The sequence below is a fragment of the Trichosurus vulpecula genome, chromosome 5 (genome assembly GCF_011100635.1).
Source record: "Trichosurus vulpecula isolate mTriVul1 chromosome 5, mTriVul1.pri, whole genome shotgun sequence".
Lineage (NCBI taxonomy): Eukaryota > Metazoa > Chordata > Mammalia > Diprotodontia > Phalangeridae > Trichosurus > Trichosurus vulpecula.
Window position 1 is genome coordinate 235,287,066 of NC_050577.1, and position 21,568 is coordinate 235,308,633.

Consider the following 21,568-nt stretch of genomic DNA (forward strand, 5'->3'; position numbering starts at 1 on the left):
ATCAGACCTAAAAGTATATTATAAGGGAGATGTTGAAGTATAAAAAGGATAATTTAAATTATTTTCAATTAAAATTTTCTTGTATAAATAAAATCTATGTATCCAAGCATAGAAAGGAATGCAGAAAATTGGTTTAAAAAACTTTCATAGTCAGTGTCTCAGATAGGTTGTAGTTGGGTTGGAATGCTGCTGTGGAGTAGGGCATGATGATCTGGTTGATTTAGAAAAACATGAAAAGACTCAGAGCTATGAAGGGAGATGCTATCCACCCTCAGAGAAACAGATGACAGGTGGAAATAAGCATAGTGTGGTCTTACATATATGTATATGTGTGCATATGTGTATGTGTGTACATATGCATATATGTATAGATATCTGTGTAGGTATGTATGTATACAGATATAGATATATCTATATTTAATTGTAGCCTTCTTTAGGTCTATGGGAGAGGGGAAAATAAAGTAAAAAGTGCATGGCAGAGAATGAGGGAAAATCAACAAGGAAGCAAGGAGAAGCTGGGCAGCTTTCAAAGCAGTATGTAGTATTTATATATCAGGTTTTCTTGGAATGGAAAATTTATTGTTTTCTGTTGAGTCCTCTCTTATGGTCTGCTGCGTACATGACGATGTTTTTTTTTCTTTTCTTATTTTGTATATAAGTTTAAAATAAAATATTAAAAATATTAAAAATGAAAAAAAGAAATATCATCTAAGGATCCCTCTGAACCTTTTAGATGCTTGGATAATCTTCATGTCTTCACTCTGGCCTGCCCACTCTGGCTGAAATATAGGGTCAGGATGTATTTGCATTGTGCGTTATCTTTTTATTTCTTAAGCAAGAGGTGGAGGTGTGGGAGGAGAGAACATTGGTCAGATTATGAAAGGAAGACAGAAACTCTGCCAAGTGCTTACTAGTAATCATTAGCCTCTTCCTTCGTCTCTGGGAACCTTTGGGGTCATAGGAGAGGGTGCTGCAGTGAAGTGGACGGAGCATTGGGATTTGGAGTTGAGAAGATGTAGGTTCAGATGCTGATTCTGGAAACTTCAATAGCCCCTGGTTAGATCACTTCAATGGCTCTGAACTAGAATTTCTTCATCTGTATATTGGGGGAAACAGTATTCACCTCACACCTGTCATAAAGGTCAAAGGAAATACTTTACGTAAAGCATTATATGTATGTGAAACACTGCTGTTATTATGGTTTGGTTTTGTTCTTCTTCTTGTCTCCACTGATATAAGCCTCTGGCTTTAACATTGAATAACTATGATTCAGGTCTCAAAGCATTTTCTGCTCTATTTACTAGATGAGGTAGATATGATTCATTTTGGTGTGTGAGGAGAGTGGCATACTGCCCCTGTAGCTCAGAAGCTCTAGGTTAAGCTCTCTTGATCATGAGCTGGGAAACTTTGAGTGAGTCTCAACTCTCTTCAGTATAATGGAGCTAATGGAGAATTTTCAAGCTCCTTCCTTCCTTCCTCCTTCCCTCCCTCCCCTCCTTCCTTCTTCCATTCCTTCCTTCCTTTCTCCCTCCCTACCTTCCTCCTTCCCTCCCTCTCTTCCTTCCTCCCTCCCTTCCTTCCTTCCTTCCTCCATTCCTTCCTTCCTTTCTCCCTCCCTCCCTTCCTTCCTTCCTTGCTGTTTTCCTTTCCTTTCTTTCTTTCAGAAAAATTCTCTGTAGCCTGTAAGGCTTTATGGTAACATGGAAAAAGCTGACTGAAACAGGCGGGGCTTGTATTCAGATCTTGCTCTTGGCACTTAGTTCTTAGTTGGCCTTGAACAAGTCACTTCAGTATCCCTGAGCCTCACTTTCCTCATCTTTAAAACAAAGGTTTAGATTAGATGGCCTCTGAGGGCCCTTCCCACTCTGGAACAATGATGCTCTAGATAAATCTTCACTCTTATTATAAGCCATCTTCCAGGATAGCAGAGAAACAGTTACCTATAAATTCTAAACTTCTAAGTCATTGCTTAGCAATCTCATCTTACCAGTGCCCTGCTTGCAGTTATTTCATACCTGCCATGCCAGCCCTAATATTACACACTAATTCATAGATACTAATTCAGTTCTCCCTTCTCTTTCTAGAACCTCTATTGTGATGTCTTTTTTGTGGCTGTCTGGTTGTCTCAGTCATGTCTGACTCTTCGTGACCCCATTTGGGGTTTTCTTATCAAAGATACTAGGTGTTTTGCCATTTCCTTCTCCAGTTCATTTTACAGATAAGAAAACTGAAGCAAACAGGATTAAGTGATTTGCCCAGGGCCACACAGCTAAGTGTCTGAGGCTAGATTTGAACTCATGTTCAAATCTCAACACTCAATGAGTGTTACTGATTCCAAAGCTAGACCTCTACCCAGTGGGCCATCTAGCTGCCCAGTATCTTTCTTACAGTGGCGTTTGTGGTTCACTCAGTATTGGCATGCTTCTTCCCTACTTAATTCTCCTGCTTTTCATTCCTTCCTCTGGCTCTGCAACTTGTCCTACTCCTTATGCTCAGCCACTAATTCAAATTCACCAGAAGTTTCTGAAGCCTTTTTATCTCAGAACTTTTATCTGCAGCCATAAGGTCCTAAGCTTACTGCGGTGCCCATTTATACTTGCTAAAATTGCTAGAAGTGTTAATATCAGTCACCCTTCTTGCCATTTTAAAGAGCACTGACTTCCCTTTGAGAAAAATGTTATTGCCTCATTTTCTTGCACTTATAAATAAATATCTGGGCATCTATTTGAATTGTCAAAACTAATGGTGATAGGCAATAAAATCGGGCTCAGAATTTTAGTTAAAAAATGACTGAATTTTAACTTTTACAAGTTCAGTTCATAACAACTGGCAATGTTTTCCTGAAGACATCTGCCTATACATACACACACAGACATACATACATATATGTATGTACATATACATATAGATGTGTATATGTATGTGTTATATATGTATTATGTATGTATGTGTGTATCACTAGTTGCTTTGAATAAAATTGAAATCATGAACATATACACATCATCGTTTAAGGAAGTAGACAGCAACTGTAATATATTATTAATCCGAAAACTAAAGTTCACTTCATGAGTTACCTTCTGATTTTTGCTTCCGACTTAGTTTTTTGTCTTCTTTCAAGATGTTTTTCTCTTTATCTGACAGCTTAGCCTTAGACAGGGACTTGATATGAATGGCAACACCTCTTGAAAAGATAGAGGGGAAACAGTCAAACGAAAAAAATTTAAAAAATTAGTTTTGGCAGCCTCCAAATCCAGTCTTATGAGTCAGGAGGTTAGTGAGCAGCTTCATCATATCGGTAAGCTAGCACTCCTGTTTCCAGGTGGACATCTTCAACTCAAGTGAGTGGGCAAGAATGAATTCTTGTAGTGATAGCTGGTTGTGGTTGTGTGGTTTGTCCTTCATTCTTGAAGAGGACCATGATATCAAGAAGATGGTACCATGACTTTCTGTTGAATTGGATTTGAGTGAGGGAGGGCTGTGCAGAGTCATTAGCTTCACTTTCTCCTCCAGAGCCATATGGTTCCAATGGCCAGATATAAATCAGGAAAACTGGAGATGGGCCTGGATGCAGTGGGGAGCCCTTACTTTGCCTTTAATAACCTCAGGTCTTTCTGAGTTCTCACTTTGACTGAGGCAATGCACATTCAGTGATTAGGCTTATTTAAGAAGTGAGTCAAGGGATGGCCCCTTTAATAATAATAATTTTAAAAAGTCAAACTTAGGAGGGGAAGGACCCTCAGGGTTGCTGGCCTAAAGAGAAACAATTACTCTTTATGTTTCTCTTTGGCCAGTGATAGCTGGACTAAGCACACAGAGGAAGAGTTTCAGTGGCCACCTCTTCTCCCTTTCTTTAAGCAAGCTGAGAGTTTCCTTGATACTTACCAACAACATTTCATGGAATTATTAGATCATAGATCTACTTCATGAAGAAACCTCAGAGATCATCTTCTCGAGCTTCCTTTCCACCCCATTTTTACAGAAGAGGAAGGAAACTGAGATCCACAGAAATTATTTAACTTGCCCAAGATCCCATAAATTGTGTCAAAGACAGGGGTGAAGTCTGGAATGGAGCCCTCCAACAGGGAAGCCCATGCTTTTCTCATTGTATCCAGCTATGCCCCAAGGATTTTTCATTCTCACATGGTAATACCACTCCTTCTGTCCGTCTGCCTAACAATAGTCTTTCCATGTCTGTACAGATACATTGGTGACCCAGAATGAGCATCTCATTGTTCATCATACCAATGACATAAATAAATAGTAGACAGGGAAGTAAATGGATCTAGACCTCTTGAAGCTGGTTTGTGCTAATTTAACCTGTTTCCCTACAATCTGTGGATCACATTTCTTTTTAATTTGTACATCACCTAAATTTCCCCTTGTATGCTTCCCCTTCAACTCCCAAAGAGCCATTCATAGAACAAGAATATTTTTTCAAGGGAAATAGAAACAAAGAAGAGAAAGAAATCAGTAAAATAATCAGTACCTTGAAATACCGGAAAATATATGTGATATTCCACATTTGTGGAACCTTCTGATTCTGCTAACTAGTGAGGGGAGTTGTTTTCTCACATCCCTTTTCTGTGGGTGTGCTTATCCCTTGTAATTATGAACCATATTTTTAAAGCAAACACAGACATACCAAAAAGACTGCTTTGACTTTGGATAAAAGGGTTCAGACACTTAGACATCTATATGTGTGTCCATCTGTCTGTCTGTCTGTCATCTTTCTTTCTACCTACATATGTATATTATATGTATAAAGAATATGTGTGTATATATGTACATATGTGTGTGTGTATATATGCATATATATAGGGGTATTTTAAAATTTTGGTACAAATGGGAAATAAAGGTCATAGGTCAGATTTAGCCAGTCCTAACTGGGAAATGTAATATCCATACTCCTAGAATCTTGTCCTAGACCTAAGGAATAGTGCATACGTTACTGCTATTCAATTCATACTAACATTCCCCACTCATTTTACTGACGCCCATTTAATAGCACGTCTGCAAACCAATCCTTTCCATTCTCCCATTCCGTTAGCTGTTTTCTTTTGTGTTTGTGATGGTAAATTCAGAGTAATCTGAGCAGATTTCAGCTAGAATTAGCATCTGTGTTGAGACAACAATATGTTAGCGTAGTGAGACCTATCTTAGTCTCACTCTTGGAATTGTTAATTGAATTGGGATAAAAATAGGTGAGCAGAATTTTTTGTTAATTAGATGTGGAAATTCTCTAGAGGATGAGCTTTTTAAATAGGTGAAGGCAGATAGGAATTGAAAAACAAAGAAATGTAACTCCCAATAGCTTTAAGAAGGGTGATTTGTCTTTATAGAGAGATGCTTTAAATGGGCCTGGCTAAATTAGAAAGCTGGGATGAAAAATAAATATATACTACAAATACTTGTATACAAAAGTTTGAGTTTGAAGAAAAATTAAACTTTTTAAATGGTTTATTTTACATTCTATATAAGAATACTTTATGGGATCATAGCACTTTTCCATTTATAGTTAATCACATTACTTTTATGAGCCCATATTCTTACAACGATTACAAAGCTACTTACCCCAACCGCACTATGACGTAGGTAGAGTAATGATCAACTACCATTAATGCTATTGTACCAATGGAAAACTAAGTCTAACTATTCCAACCTCACACAGCTACTTAACAGTAAATTCAAGTAACTCAAGTAAATTCAAGAATTCAAATAAATTTAAGACTAGAACTAGGTCTGACCATCTTGCACTACTTCACTATATGTGAAATAACCTTTTCACTAGACCTCCATAGTCCATGCCCTGACCTGTATTCCTGGGCAAGTTAATCCACTCAATTTGGAAGACAAGTCTTCTTCCTTCCTTTCCTAAATTGCTCACTGGCTTTTCCAAGGACACAGAGTCAGTAATGTGTCAAATTCTAAACTTGAACTCAGTACCTCTCTATCTAATGCAAACACGCTACCTCTGTGAAAGCAAGAAAGTCAGCGATTATTGTCTCCACTTATAGATGAGAAAAGCAAATCTCAGGGCCCAACCACATCTAGAGCTATCTTGGTATAGAAAACATTTTAAAGACGTTTCTAAGTATAAAAATAATTTGGAATTCAGAATATATATGTTTGCAGAGAAGCTGCTAACATGCATTGCCAGAGGGAATTCCCTCATTGATGAGCTCCATACCCAGTTCAAAATCACTGTTTCATAATTATCCCTGTAAATTCACTAGTGTAGTAATGCTTACATTTATTGATATCTTCCCGCAATTCTTAGTAGAGTGCTTGTACACAGTAGGTGCTAAATAAATCACTGATGATTTAGATAACTAAACATTCGTTTAGGTAGAAAAATAATGTGAAAATATGTGAAATATATGCATATATGTTATATATTATATATGTGAATATATATGAGTACGCACACATCTGGGATTAGCTCCAGTGACCTTTCAGTTTCACTTAGCATCAGTTATGTGACTCTGTGGGAATCACTTAACCCTGGTTGTCTCAGTTTCCACATTCGTAAAATGAGCTGGAGAAGGAAATTGCCAAACTACTCCAGTGTCTCTGCCAAGGAAACCCTAAATGAAAACTTTTAAATTTTTTTTTATTTTACCAGAACACGAACACAGAATAGAGAAAAGAAACAAAAACATTATCAAAACTTAAATATTGAAACTTAAAAACAAAGTAAGAAAGAAAAAAAGCATGTCATGTGCATAGCAGAACATAAGAGAGGATTCAAATATGTAAAAATAAATTTTCATTTCAAGAGAGCCTGTATGATAAATCATACACCTCGTGTTGAGATTTGTCCATCTTTTCTTCACTTCCTTGTGTTTTCTTTTGGTCTCTGCTGTGCACTTTTTCTTTGTTCTTTTTTCCCCTCATATATATATACACACATATATGTGTGTGTGTGTATATATATACATATGTACATACATATATATATACACACATATATATATGTGTAAGTATAATGAGGAAAACTCATAGAATATCATAGTCAAGTTCTGACACCCCCAGCTCAAGGATAAAATATTAAAAGCATCAAGATTAAAAATTTAAATATGATGGTGCCACAATTAGAATTACACAAGACCTAGCAGCAGAGACATTAAATGACTGCAGATCTTGGAACAAATATATTGAAGAGCAAAAGACCTGATGTTCCTCCGGGGGAAAATATCATACCCTGCAAATCTAAGTATTATCTAGAATGAAAAAAATGGGCATTTGACAAACCCTCAGAATTTAAAGACTTTGTCAAAAAAAAATCCTCAGCTTAATAGAAGATTTGACATACAAGAACCAAGAGAAACATAAGGTACATACCAAAGGCTGACTATAAGGGATTCATAAGGACAGACGTTTGCCTTTTATATAAAATAAAATGTAAAATGTATGTCTAAGGTTCTTATTAATAATTGTTGAGCACATAAGAAAGAGGGGGATAAACCTGATTATGATATGAATTTAAAAAGTAAAGCCATTTAGAAACAGCTAAAAAGAGTAACTATGCAAAAGAGGTGCAAGAGGAAGAAAGGATACAGAGGATTTAGATGGGGGAGGAAGGCTGGTAGTTCTGGTAACCTACTTTCATCGGGAATGGGTTTAAGAGGGAACAATATGTATATTTAGAAGAGTATAAAAGTCTTCTAAATTTAGAAGAAATAAAATGGTAGGGGTATAGTCAGTGGAGAGAGGACAAGAGAGAGATTAGGATAAAGGAGGGATTTTTAGAGGGGAGAATGAGGGAATAGTTAAAGAGTGTTTAGATTAATGGGAATGGGAGGATATGGGAGGGATCCTTAGAGGGGGGAAGGCAAGTAATAGGAGGGGAGGGGGTTGGTGGAGGAGGGAGGTAGGCAAGTAACAGGAGGGCAATGTAGCAGGCAGAAGTAAAGTAGAGGAGGCAGGAGGGATATGAAACAAGAGATATGTACAAACATAAAAACAAAGATAAGGAGTAGAGTATGTTTGGGAAAGTATATGTCTATATATGCATGTATGTATGTATAAGCATATTTATTATCTGTGTATGTATATATTGAGAAACATCTAAACTATATTGTAGCCTTCTAGGGGGTTGGGGGGAGGGGAAAAAAAGAACAAAGTTAAAAGTGCACAGCAGAGAACAAAAGAAAACACAAGGAAGCAAAGAAAAGATGGGCAATTCTCTACACAAGATTTATTATTTATCATACAGGCTTTCTTGAAATGAAAATTTAGTGTTACATATTTTGAATCCTCCTTATGTTCTGCTATGCACATGACATGCTTTTTTTCTTTCTTGCTTTGTATTTATTTCAATATTTAAATTTATGGTCATGTTTTTGTTTCTTTTCTCTATTCTGTATTTGTATTCTGGTGAAAAGAAAAAAAAGAAAAAACCCTAAATGGGGGGGGGCGGGCAGCTAGGTGGCACAGTGAGTAGAGCACCAGCCCTGCATAAAGGAGGAACTGAGTTCAAATCCAGCCTCAGACACTTGACATACTTAATAGCTGTGTGACCCTGGGCAAGTCACTTAACCCCAATTGCCCTGCCTTCTCCCCTCAAAAAGAAAACACTAAATGGGGTCATGAAGAGTCAGACACAACTGAATAGACTAAACAACAAAAACATTAGATTGCAAACTCCTCAAGGGCAAGTACTGTCTCCTTTCTTAATGTTGTATCCCAAGCATGTAATGATGTGCTTGGAACATAGTTTACACTTAATAAGTGATTTTTCATCCATTCCATATTTTTGGTGTAATACCTCATCCTCATGAGGGCATGAACCTTGTGAAGATGGAAAGGCTTTGTGTCCATGCTTAAGTGTTGAAATGAATTTATCTTCTCTAAGGACCAACATAGCTTGGCAATGGGGTGGTGACTTTTTTTTTTTCTTTTGGTCATGATGACTAATTACAAAAACCTTTCTACTAAGCCTTAGAGGGGCTTTGAGATACATCAGTGGAAGAAACACTTACATGCATAATATTACAAATTCTGGAAATGTTAAAAGTATTGGCATACAGCTTTCTGAATATGGAGTCAGGCAAACAAGATTATAAATTCATAAAGGGTAGGAGAAGCCTGGATTTTACTTGTTTGCATCTACCAACAGCACATGGCTCTTTTAATATGACATCCTCCAAATAGGTATGGAGGAACAGTGTGGTGCCAGGGAAAGAACACTAGTTTGGAGTGAGAGAATCCAGGTTCCCATCCTAGCTTCTCCACTTAACTGGACCATCTTTGGGACCTTGGCACTAAGCCTCCGTTTCTTTCTTCCCCTCAGAGTCCATTGTCCAGTGACGCTAGCCTTCTTGCTCATCCTTGCTTGTTCCTGCTCCACATTCTTTTCCCCAGCTCTGTGAATTTGCAAAGACTGTCCCCAAACTTTCAATATTCTCCTTTCTCATCTCCAGCTCATGGCTTCTCTGGCTTCCTTCTCAGCTTACCCTGCCTTCTACAAGAAGCCTTCTCAGTCCACTTTAATCATGGTGCCTTCTCCTTGAGATTAGTTTAATTTATCCTTTTCTTGTTTGCATAAAGATATCTGTGTGATGTCTCACTCTCTAGACTGTAAGCTCCTTGATAGCAGGGACTGTTTTCTGCTTGTTTATCTTGCTTTATTCTGTCTTGTTTGCCTTTATTTGTATCCTCAGCACTTAGTACAGTACCTGGCACACAACTGGCACTTAATAAATGCATGAAGATTAATGGACTCTTAAAAATGAGGTTGAACAAAGTGATTTCTTAGATTCTGTTTCTAAATCTCATGGTTGTATATAGAATTCACCAATGAAATTGAAATTGCTTTACTTACTAATGACTTCACGAGTACACGTTTTAATTAGCTTTTGTAAATCAAAGAACCAACTTGTTATTTAGTTTTCTAATTAACTATGATCTTAATCTGAGAAAAAAAAATGTTAAATCAGCAATAGTTTAATAAACTTAATACATTACCTTTAACAAGGGAATTCATGCTTTAATTAGAGGCTGGGCTAGATTACTCTTGACGTCCTGACTCCTGTTACCATGTTATAATTCTGTGACTTGACCAGGGTCACAGGATCAGTAAATAATACCCTGGCATTTTCAAATGAAGTGCCTTGTTTTCTCCATTGTACCACACTGTGCCTAAGCATTCTCTGGAATGTACCATTTTTTTTTCTTTTCCTAGTGTTGCAATTGAGATTTTAATGAAACAATAAACTGAGGCAGATATGCAAGCAAAATAATATTAATTGGTAGGGGCATGCTACCCATCTATAAATGGGTCAGTGGTTTGATTCCATTTATGCCTGAACAGTTCCCCCTTATATAACATTTGGGGAGTACAGAACAAAGAACAGAACAGGGTAGATGACATCATGAGATTAAAGGCGACATGATTTTACAAAGCTGAGGTGCAGGGAACAACATGATTTGTTGGAAATTTGGTAATGGGGACTAGCAGTGACCCCCACCCTTCTTTTCTTATGACACCAAGAAGTGCTCATTGTTTGAGTCCAAGTGTGAGATAGCCACCCAGACTTTTGGACAACAAACCAGACTTCCCTGAAGGAAAGTTTGGTAGTTCAGTAGAGTAAAGAGATCAGGCCAAAATTTCCTTGCTTTCTCACACATTCCTCAAGGTTATCAAGATTCCTTGAGGCAAGAAGAGCTGGATTTTTAAACAGCCCCTTATAGGCCAATTGAACTCTGAATTAAGTTCGAAGACAAAGAACCAAGACTTTAGTAGTTACAGGACAAAATCAATTAACTGTAAATAGGATCAATAAGAAAATGATACAGGATCACTGTTAGCCTCACTAGAGAACATTAAGCAGTCAGTTAATGGAACCCTTCACAGCATCTCATTTCTTCACAGTAACTGATTTGAACTTTCTCCCCAAAAGACAAGGGGCAAATTTGCTACCTTCAGGCTATTGTCCTGAGAAACCTAAGAAACCATCATTAAGCTTTGGACCCACCAAGCTAGAGAGCTAAGGTATTAATCTAAGATAGGTTATGGTTTAATGGAAATAGGATGGTTTGGAATTTAAGGGACATAAATTCTGGAATTGTCTCTTCCACTAGCTTGCTATGTGATATTTGTTTTAATGTGTTATTGATATTTCTTTTTCTGTACCACAGTCATTTTAGTATACTTCTGATATAATTCTCTTTTGTAACAAATAAATTCTATTAACTTACAAAGCAACCATAGTTTTATGTCAGAACACTGCATCTAGCATCAGAAGCCCTGAGCTCAAATTTTACCTCTGACACTACCTTGTGACCTTGAATAGCTCACTTAAACTTCCTGAGACTCACTTTCCTTGTTGTATAATAAAGGGGTTGGATGATGGGGTCTCTTGATGTTCTTTCCAACACCTAATCAATGACTTAGGAATGGTCCACATCTCAAGTCCTTCCAATCTTCTTTATGAAAGAAGAGTTTCATTATTCATCCTCAAAAACCAATAATGTTCCTTGCATTTAATCTGGGTTTAGGCCATATGTCATTTGGCAAGTCACCACCCCTCGTTTCTCTAACATTTCTTCCAAATACACTGGTTTTTTCTGAATGTCTGTTTGAATGACATATTTTGTGGTTTGTTGTTGTTCAGTCATTATAGTCATGTCTGACCCTTTGTAATCCTGTTTGGAGTTTTCTTGGGAAAGATACTGGTTTGCCATTTCCTTCTCTGGCTCATTTTACAGATGAGGAAACTGAGGCAAACAGTGTTAAGTCACTTGCCCAGGGTCACATAGCTAGCAAATATCTGAGGCTAGATTTGAACTCATGAAGACTATACCCAGCACTGTATCCACTGTGCCACCTGGCTTTTTAGAGGAGAATAATTTGGAACATCCTTCAAAAAATCCCAATTTGTAATTCTCTGTAATAGTTTATCACAAAATCGTTGATGTTGGGCATTTCTATGTTTATCTCTACAGAACAAGACTTCTTTGATTGACATGCTAATCATATCTATTGAAAATGTTCACAAGTAATACAAAACAGTCTTCGAATACTAGTTTCTAGTGGAGGTGTTAACATAGGGGTGTGTGAGGCAGGACAAGGAGAAAGGAGAAGTCCTGTAATGATATTATAAATAAAAGTTAAATTCTACATTTCACCATCTGAAGGACTTGAGTTTTCATACAGCCTATTGCTACCAACAGTGGGATTGATAGAAAGTGTCAGACGCATGCTGAAAGATATTAAGTTGAAAGGAATAGAAAAACTAAAAAGATAATGATAGTGGAGATGGCTGAATGCAATTTGTCCTGGACTGTCATGAAAGTGCACTGAAACATTAATTTAACTTTCTATCAAGATGTAGCCCCAACTTTATTTTCCAAAATAACTGACCTATCAAGAGGAAATTTATTTTCACCTTTGTCTTTTGTATCTGTTGTTTGTAGCTGAAGCTGTTATAGATGGGAGATGGAGGGAACCGCAGTAATATTGCCTTATCTTTAAAAAGGAATCCTCTTTATTGGTTGTATTTGGAAACTCTTGCTACCTTTAGGTTACTCAGAAACTGATTCTCCAGGCCCTGACTTATCTTGGTTTTTTTTTCTTCCATTTCCTCTCTATCTTTGGAGCAGTTTTCTGTTCATTAACACCTCTAGGAGGCTGGCAAGAGGAAAACAGGGGAAGGCAGGTGAAAATGAAATCAGTCCACTTTGCTGCTTGTTTTCTCTTCAGAGTAAGGGCTTCATAGGGGGAAGATTGAAATTATTAGTTGAAATTAATTTATTTATGATCTTGATATTGTGTTTTTCTGTTCCTTTCCCTTACCCTTAAGGCTCAGGTATTAGTTACAAAACACCTGAAGAGTGCCCTGACCCCTTGTGGTCTCATGTGATTTAAACTGTGCTGTACTTGACACCATTAAGGAGCATATAGTATCAGGTCCCTGACTATTTCACCTACTTTGTGATCCCTGATTCTTCCTTAATTTAGAGCCTCCCTCTCAGAATTTTCTGAAGCCTTTCTGCTTCTGCCTTTGGTTCTGAGCCCCTTGCTTTTGACCTGTCTCTGAGCCCTAGTTCCTTATTCTATCAGCACCTTTGTCCCTGGAATAGTCAATATAAACTTTTAGTGGTTCCTCCTCTGGCATTGGCATTAATTATATTCTGTGTAACTAATAAAACTTAAGATGGCTGCTTTCTTTAGAAGGGGGAGAAGAACTACACACAGTTACCAAAGTTCTAGTGTAACATAGCCGAAAGCACGGTGGCTCTGAAGTCAGAGGCCATCAGTGCAGGTCCTAACCCTGATGCTAACTGTGTGATCTTGGGCAAGTCAGCTAACTGCCTTTAGTCTCGGTTTCTTCATTTTTAAAATGAGAGGATCAGACTAGATGACCCCTGAGGTCCCTTATACTGTGAGATCTATGATCTTGTTGTCTAATGGTTTGTTTGAAAATCAATCATGTTGTAATTGGGAGAAAAATAAAATGTTAAATTAAAAAAAAACCAGAAAACCAATCAATCATGTTGGGGAGAACAAATACATATATATGTAATGAATATAATAATCAGATTGGTATATTAGAAATAATTATAGCCAATTATAAAAACTAGCATTTATATAGTGCTTTATACTGATTTGCAGAGCACTTTGCAAATATTAGCCCATTTTATATTCACAACAAGCCTATGAGGTAGGTGCTATTTTTATTATTCCATTTCACAGATCAGGAAACTGAGGCAGAGATTTAACCGACTTGCCCAAGATCCCACAGCTAGTCAGTTTCTAAGGCTGAATTTCAATTTCGGTCTTCCTGAACCCAAGCCAGCCCTCTATCCATAGTGCCAACTAGCTAGTGGCAAGAGTAGTGCGTTTGGATTTGAGACCCTGGCTTTTAATGATGTTTCTAGAACTTACAGTGTAACCATGGGCAAGTCATTTAACATTTCCATTCTCAATTTTCTCATCAATAAAAGAAAATAAAATACTTACAATATTTGCCTCACAGGGTTTTATGAAGAAAAATTATAGACTATATTATAATTATATGACTGGTGTTAGTATAGATGTTATTATTTTTATTAATAATGTCTAAAGCAGGAAGCAAGATTTAGGATAAAGAATATTGATGGTAGCTAAAGGACCTGGGTTCAAATTTCAGTTATGGTATGTAGTATCTGTATGATCTTGGGTAACTCATATGACCTACGTAGACTTTAATTTTATCAAAAGTAAAATGAGAGGATTGGACCAGATAATCCCTAAGATTCCTTCCAACCACAAATTCTTTGGTCCTATGATGAATGTCTCTCATCTCCATCATCATAGTCATTATCCTGAATTATTCATTAATTTTCTGCTAATAGTGATGATGATAGGGCGGGAGCCTTAAATGTGATGTCATGTGTATAGGGAAGCCCAGGTGAAGAAATTCCCTTTACCAATGCAAGTCAGTAGCTTTGCTGCCCCTTGTAGACTTAGAGAGCAGATAAAAGTTAGGTGACTTGCCCAGGGCCGCTAAGCCACTGTGTGTCAGAGTTGCACTTTAACTGACATCTTCCTCACTCTAGGCCAACTCTGTCAACCAGGTCAAGATAGTGTTTAACAGAACTGGATCTTAGTAGAGTTCTATTAATGTTCTGGGTGGCTAGGTGGTGAAGTAGATAGAGTGCTGGGCCTGGAGTCGTAAAGATTCATCATCATGAGTTCAAATCTGACCTCAGACTCTTCCAAGCTGTGTGACGCTGGGCAAGTTATTTAACCCCATTTCCCTCAGTTACTCATCTGTAAAATGAGAAGAAAATGGCAAACCACTCTGGTATTTTGCCCAGAAAACCCCAAAATGGAGTCACAAACAGTTAGGAACAAGTGAAAAATGATTAAACGGTTGATGCTCTGTTTCCTTAACCTGATTAACTTTTTGGAATGATCGTCTCTTATGGAAAATGTTATTCCTTCTGTAGTCATCAAGCATAAAGAACTCTCTATACATGGAATTTATTTCTTGCATCTTGAAGGTATTGTTTTGTTTGTTTTAATTTAGAGGCAAAATGGTTCTGGGGCTGAATCTGTGATTTCACTGGAGAAAAGCATCACCTTCTCAGCAATGTACCATCATAGTGACTACCTGGGTCTCTGAGCGGTCAAGTGACTTTCCTAGGGTCATATATATGAGGCAGAGTCAGGACTTTAATCCAAGTCACCCTGAATCTGAGGCCTTATGTCTCTAACCATTATCCTGTTCTGTCTTTCATGGCAAAACACAGCATGTAGATCCCATCTTTACATAATGATTTCAGTAAGGATTTTGCCTTTTAGTAAGAGCATGTTAGAATAATATTGAGATTCACCAGACCAACTAAAGAAGCATTCTCTTAGCCAATTCATAGCTTTATAAGGAGCCTTTTAATGAAGATCTTGTCAGAACTGACTTCTGAAAGAATAGTTTTGCCTTTTTGTGAAGTTTTCAAAAATTATTATTTGGACAGCTAGGTGGCACAGTGGATAGGGAACTGGCCCAGGAGTTAGGATAACCTGAGCTGTGACTTGCCCAGGGTCACACAGCTAATAAGTGTCTGAGGCCGGATTTGAACTCAGGTCTTCCTGATTCCAGACCCAGTAATAATAATGGTGATGATGATGATGATGATGATGATGATGATGATGATGATCACAATAGCGACAGCAACATTTTGATCTGGTTTGGCTGCATTCGGGAGTGATCTGTGTGTTCGACTCATCTGCCGTAGAAGACGTTGTATATGTAGTGGAAGGACTTTTACTTCAGGTACCTGTTGGACCACATAACCTGTGAAGCCTCTTCCAACTCTATAATTATGGCTTGTAGCTAGGAACCTTGATGACAATTTGTTGCTTTTATTTTTTATTTTATTTTATTGTTTTTCAATTCAAGGTGACAGATGAGGATCATTTCAGTTATTTTTCAAGATGATGTGCTGCCTAAGAAAAATGTTATCATCAAAGCAGTTTCTTACTAATTATCCTGTCATGACTACATTAACTTTTCATTGAGCAAACAAGTATTATAGAATCTCAGATTTTGAAGCGACCCCTCAGAGCCCATCTAATGAAATCATTGCATGACCAGGATTTCCTTGTGCACCGTCCCAGAGAATTGTCATCCATCTTATACTTGAATAACTCCACGGTTAGGGGACTTCTTGAAAAAAAACCATTATACTACTGGATAGTTTTAATTACTAGGGATCTTTTCCTTTTATAAAGCCCAAACCTCACCCTCTGTCATTCCCACCTTTTGCTCTTACCACCTTTGTAGCTGAGCTAAACAAGTCAGATCCCTTTTCCTTATGGCAGTCTTGCAGGTACTTAAAAGTAATTGTCATCCTCCTTCCCACCCATCAAATTTTCTCTTATACATCTAAACATTCTGATTTCCTTCATTCAGTGCACATGTAATATGACCTCCAGTCCCTTCCCAATCCTGGTTGACTTCTTTTGTATGCTCTCTGCCTTATCAATATCCCTCCTAAAATGTTTAATTGAGTAGATGGCTCTTAATCATTTTACAGAACAAAGCAGCAAGTAAGAGCTCCTTGTTTTCCTCTTTTGAAAGTTGCAAGTGTAGAATAAGCATCCAAATGTATATATTTATTATATAACATTGATGTATATACATACATGTTCACATATATACATACAAAAAGATGTATATGTGTACATGTATGTGTACTACATACAATATGTGTATAGCATGTATATACATACATTATATGCATACTATAGACATACACACTGTGAATGTGTGTATATATGCCCACACGCTACTGTGAACACAGTGATAATTAGGTTAGTTGCGCCACATAGACAACCTACTGTCTCTGCCATCTTGCTGCTTATAATCTAGTAGTGAGATAGAACATAAATAATTATAATATAAATTGATATATTCACAGTATCTTGCCCTTACTAGGTGCTTAATAAATGCTTTATCATTTTCTCACTATTCATTAGTATGGGATAAATAAGTGAAATATATAAATAAAATGCCACTTGAAGCCCCAAGTGAGAAAGATTCAGGACCAACTTGGGAGAGCAAAGAGGGATCTCAGAAGATGTGGCATTTGAGTTGGGTTTTAAAGAATAGGTTAGAATTCAAGGAGTATGAGCAGGAGTGGGGAAAACCACTAGTGAATAGCATTGAAAGGCATCTTGGAGATCAGCTAATTGTTTTTTACAGATGAGGAAACTGGGGGTAGATGATTGAAATGCTTTGCTTATAGCTGTCAGACTTGTTAGCATAAGAAGATGGATTGGTCATGTGGTAAGGATGATGATGTGTGCTCATTTTCCCCTGGTTTGCTCATAGTATCAAAGGAAAGTGAGGAAGGCCTGCAGAAATAGCAGGTTGACTTAGAGAGGATACGGCTGACTCACACAGGATAGGGAAGTATAGATGGATCGTCATCAGTATCATTGTAGGAAATGCCCAAAGTAATGAGAGCACAGATCCATTTGAGTGCTTGAGTCCCCTGTGCTCTTCTTTTGTACAGAAAAATAATGGGGGCACCTAGGTGGTACAGTAGAAAGAGCACTGTCCCTGGAGTCAGGAGGACCTGAGTTCAAATGTGGCTTCAGATATTGACACTTAATAGCCCTGTAAACCTGGGCAAGTCACTTAACCTCAATTGCCTTGCCAAAAAAAAGAAAAGAAAAGAAAAGAAAAATTAATGGAAATACCTTCCCCTCCTGTGTTCCCATCATGCATCTCTTCATTGCCCTTTGAGGCAGCCATAACTCCCACTTCTAATGTAGCTATTTCTAGTTGTAAGCGTAAATTTCATGATAGCACGTTGCATAATGGTAGCTCAAAGGCATATGTTTGTCAGCTGGTGGGATTATCAGATTTCAAAAACTTTCGTGTTTAAACAGTGTCCCAAATTAGGTTATTACATTGATTTTTCTACTCCTTTTGATGGTAACAAATGTTTTTTTTAATGGAATAACTAATACCTAAAATATGCATTAATATCAAGTTATTTCATCCTAGTATTTAACCTAATATTATATCATGTGCTATTTCAACTTACACCATTTTTGTGATGTATTACTATAATTTAAATTTTCACTGAAGAACCAATGATACAGAAAGTAGGTTATGACTGCAAAAATTTAACAGCATTCATTTAGATAGTAAATGAGTTTGTATATTCAGTATGAATCTTGAAAATATGAATTTCATTCTTAGCATTATTCTGGCTAACACTGTATCAATTTGGAGATTAATTACTGATTGCTTCCTTCCACTTCATCAGAATCTAGGTTTAGATTCTGGTCTAGATTTAGATTTAGGTCTAAAGATTCAGGTCTAGGTTTAGATTGAAGGTCATATAATCCAATCCCCTTATTTTACAGATGTGAAAACTGAAGGTCAGATAATAGAGGATTTTCCCAAACACATTTGTTTTTGTTTTTGTTTCTTAAGTACAAGCACTAGGACTGGAACCCAGGACTTCCAATTCTAAATCTGGTGTTCTTTCCCCAGCACCATGCTGCCACTCCAGTGCCAAAAATTTTAAATTCATAAAAGTGACCTGAAATTTTAAAAAGATTCAGCACTCTAGATTTTTCAGGTATTTCTCATTTAAAGAAGGATTTGAAAAGTAAGTCTATAAGGGACAATGCTAATGCCATCCAAACAATGTGTACTATATTAGCAATGAAGGATAAAGTTTTAGCCCAAGTATTGATTATCTTTTCAAGAACGGTTTCTATCAAATTTCTGTGAGGTTATGTTAACTTTGTACGCCCTGATTCCAGTTGTGATAATTAATCTTTGTTTTTGCATTCACAGCCCTCATCCATTTTGTTCCATGAAGAAAGGGGGAAAAAAGAGGGTGGAGGGGCAAAAGTAATTTCTTAGCAAAGATCCATTGGGTATAGAAACCAAACCCTGAAACTAATCATGGATGCTGTAGTATTTAAGTATATTAACTTTTTATTTAGAAAAATAATAATAATTACCTTGTACCTTGAGTTTTTCATAAGAATATATATATATATATATATAATATGACCTAGGAATAAAATGAATTAATAGGATTATCTGCTAAGAAAACTTTAAAGGTATAATAGAAATGAACTGAAATATCAAATTTCTGGCTATACAATCTTGTTTTCCAGATTTTATCAATGTTTTTTGAGCCAATCCTTTTGTTACTTGCAACTTTATACCCTGTTCCCCTCACTCCTTCACAGATTACGTGCTTTTCTTTTGCAGATTGTTGCTTTGCGGGAACAAAATGCTCACATTCAAAGGAAAATGGCATCTGGAGAAGGGTCCACAGAGTCAGAACATATGGAGGGGATGGAGCCTGGCCAGAAAATCCATGAAAAGGTTAGACATTCCTTACTTATTCTTATATTGGCTTTGTTTCCTGCCATAGCATTTGCTATAAACATCAGCTATAAAAATGCATACTTCATGGCTTCTTCTAACCAAACCCAATGATACTTTTCTTTTCCTTCTTCTGTACTTAAATATAAAGACATAATGCAAATGAATTTAGTCTTAGATGAATACATTAAGGAAAAACTTTAGTTACTTAATGGCTTTCATGAAGCTAAGACAAATAGCAGTTGAATGTGAAATTTGGAGAAAAAAAGCAGGAATTTTTATTCATAAAAAGGTGTTTATTGAGTACCTACCATGTATTGAAGACAGCACAGCATAGTCCATAGAGTTGGGAAGATGGGGGTTTAAGCCCCATGCTGATATGTGGCCCTAGGTGAGCTACTTTACCTCTTGATATTATAGACATCTCTTTCTTTATATAAATTGCAAATAGGTCGGCAGCCTGTACTGATAGAGGGAGTTTCCTCATCTGAGAGTGACCTTTATCAGTGGAATCATAAACACATTACCTGTTTTTATCTTGCTCTATGTATCAACAGCAATAATAGGATGAATCAATTATGATAGTCTTTAGAACACTGATAGAAAAGAATAACAGTAATGAATAGAGTAATGACTGGTCCTCAGACTTTCTATTTGAAACCAAATAAAAAAAGATGAGAATGAAATAGCAACTGACATCGATACAGTACCTTAGGGTTTTCATTGTTTCATATATTTTTATGTCATTTGAACCTCAAACCACCTTGTATATAAATTCTACAGGTTAATATCCCCATTTTACAGATGAGAAACTTGAAGCCTAGAAATTTGATTTTGCCTTGGTTCCATAGCTAGTAAATATAAGCAGTGGGGTTTGAACCCATATCTTTCCTGAATACCAGTGCAGTACACTTTCTCCTGTACCATACTGTCTTTTCACATAAGGTATAGTGGTCAATTCCAAGTAGAAATTTATAAAAAGTGTGATCACAGGAAAAGGATGAATCAAATATGATAAAGAACATTTGTTTATTAATCGACATAGTGAGAAACATAAATGAAATAGTTCTAGGCACAGACTGTGTACCACCTGGACAGAAAGAGGAAATATAATAATTTTGAAACCATAACAGAATTGATTAAATTCTGGGCCTTATGCTAAGGATCAGCAAAGAATTGATGACTTAAAAAGAAATCATCAAACCTAGAGGGCACAAGACCACTCCCCCGTTAGAATGCGTTGCCTGATAAAGGAGAAAAAACTTGGTTCACTCTATTACGTACTCTAAATTGGGGAGAAGAAAATTCCAAAAGTGTCAGAGAAAAGAGAGTATGATTTAGTTTCTTTTGTATACATTATAATAGTTTATAGCTCAAATTGGCCAAAGATGAATGAGAAGCACCCAGGAATAAAGTTCTGAAGATGGAAACAGAAGTAGCTTTAATGAGGATGAAAAAGGGACATTTTCAGAAGAGATTAATGCTGATACACAAGGATCTCATCAATCAACTTAATTTTTTAAAAATATGAGTATAAAAGACAATAGCTGGGGCATCAGAGGATGAATTCAAAAGAAAGAATGGTGCTAAAAGAATAATACTAACAAATAAATACAGAATCAGCTGATATTGACAATAAATTTCAGGAGCATTGAAAAAAAGGCCTTTTTAGCTTTATTAGGGGAAGCTAAGGATCAAATAAGTCTTAGGTACATTAAATCACATGGGTAGAATCATATTAAGAACACAAAGAAAAAACAGAATTACTCAGCTTCTAATTTATATACATTTTTGCTGCTAAAAAGTGGAATTTTTGTTTTTTTTTTAATGTTTTTAAATTAAAAAACATTTGGGGCCGGCCCTGGAGTCAGGAGGACCTGAGTTCAAATCAAGCCTCAGACACTTGACAACTAGCTGTGTGACCTTGGGCAAGCCACTTAACCCCAATTGCCCTCCCAAAAACAAAAAAAGAAAAAACATTTATTTTCTCTGCCTTCTACCCCCCCCCCCCAAACTGAGAAATTAAAACAAAACCCTTGCCACAAATAGGTATATTCAAACAAGACAAAATCTCACAGTGGGCTTGTCTAAATTTTATGACTTATTCTATGTCTCAAATCCACTCTCTGCCAAGAGGTAAGTAGCATTTTCAGCATGAGCCCTATGAAATTACTATTTGTCTTTGAAATGATCAGAGCTTTTAAGTCTTTCAAATATTTAGG

The 21,568-nt window shown here is 36.8% G+C and overlaps 1 protein-coding gene across 1 annotated transcript in view; it reads left to right on the forward strand.

Moving 5' to 3' along the window:
• The window catches only part of PPFIA2 (PTPRF interacting protein alpha 2), a 420,320-nt gene that overhangs the window by 230,590 nt on the left and 168,162 nt on the right, over positions 1-21,568 (forward strand). Inside the window, 1 exon segment of the mRNA XM_036759390.1 lies at positions 19,230-19,346. Within this exon segment, the coding sequence (XP_036615285.1) occupies positions 19,230-19,346 (117 nt within the window).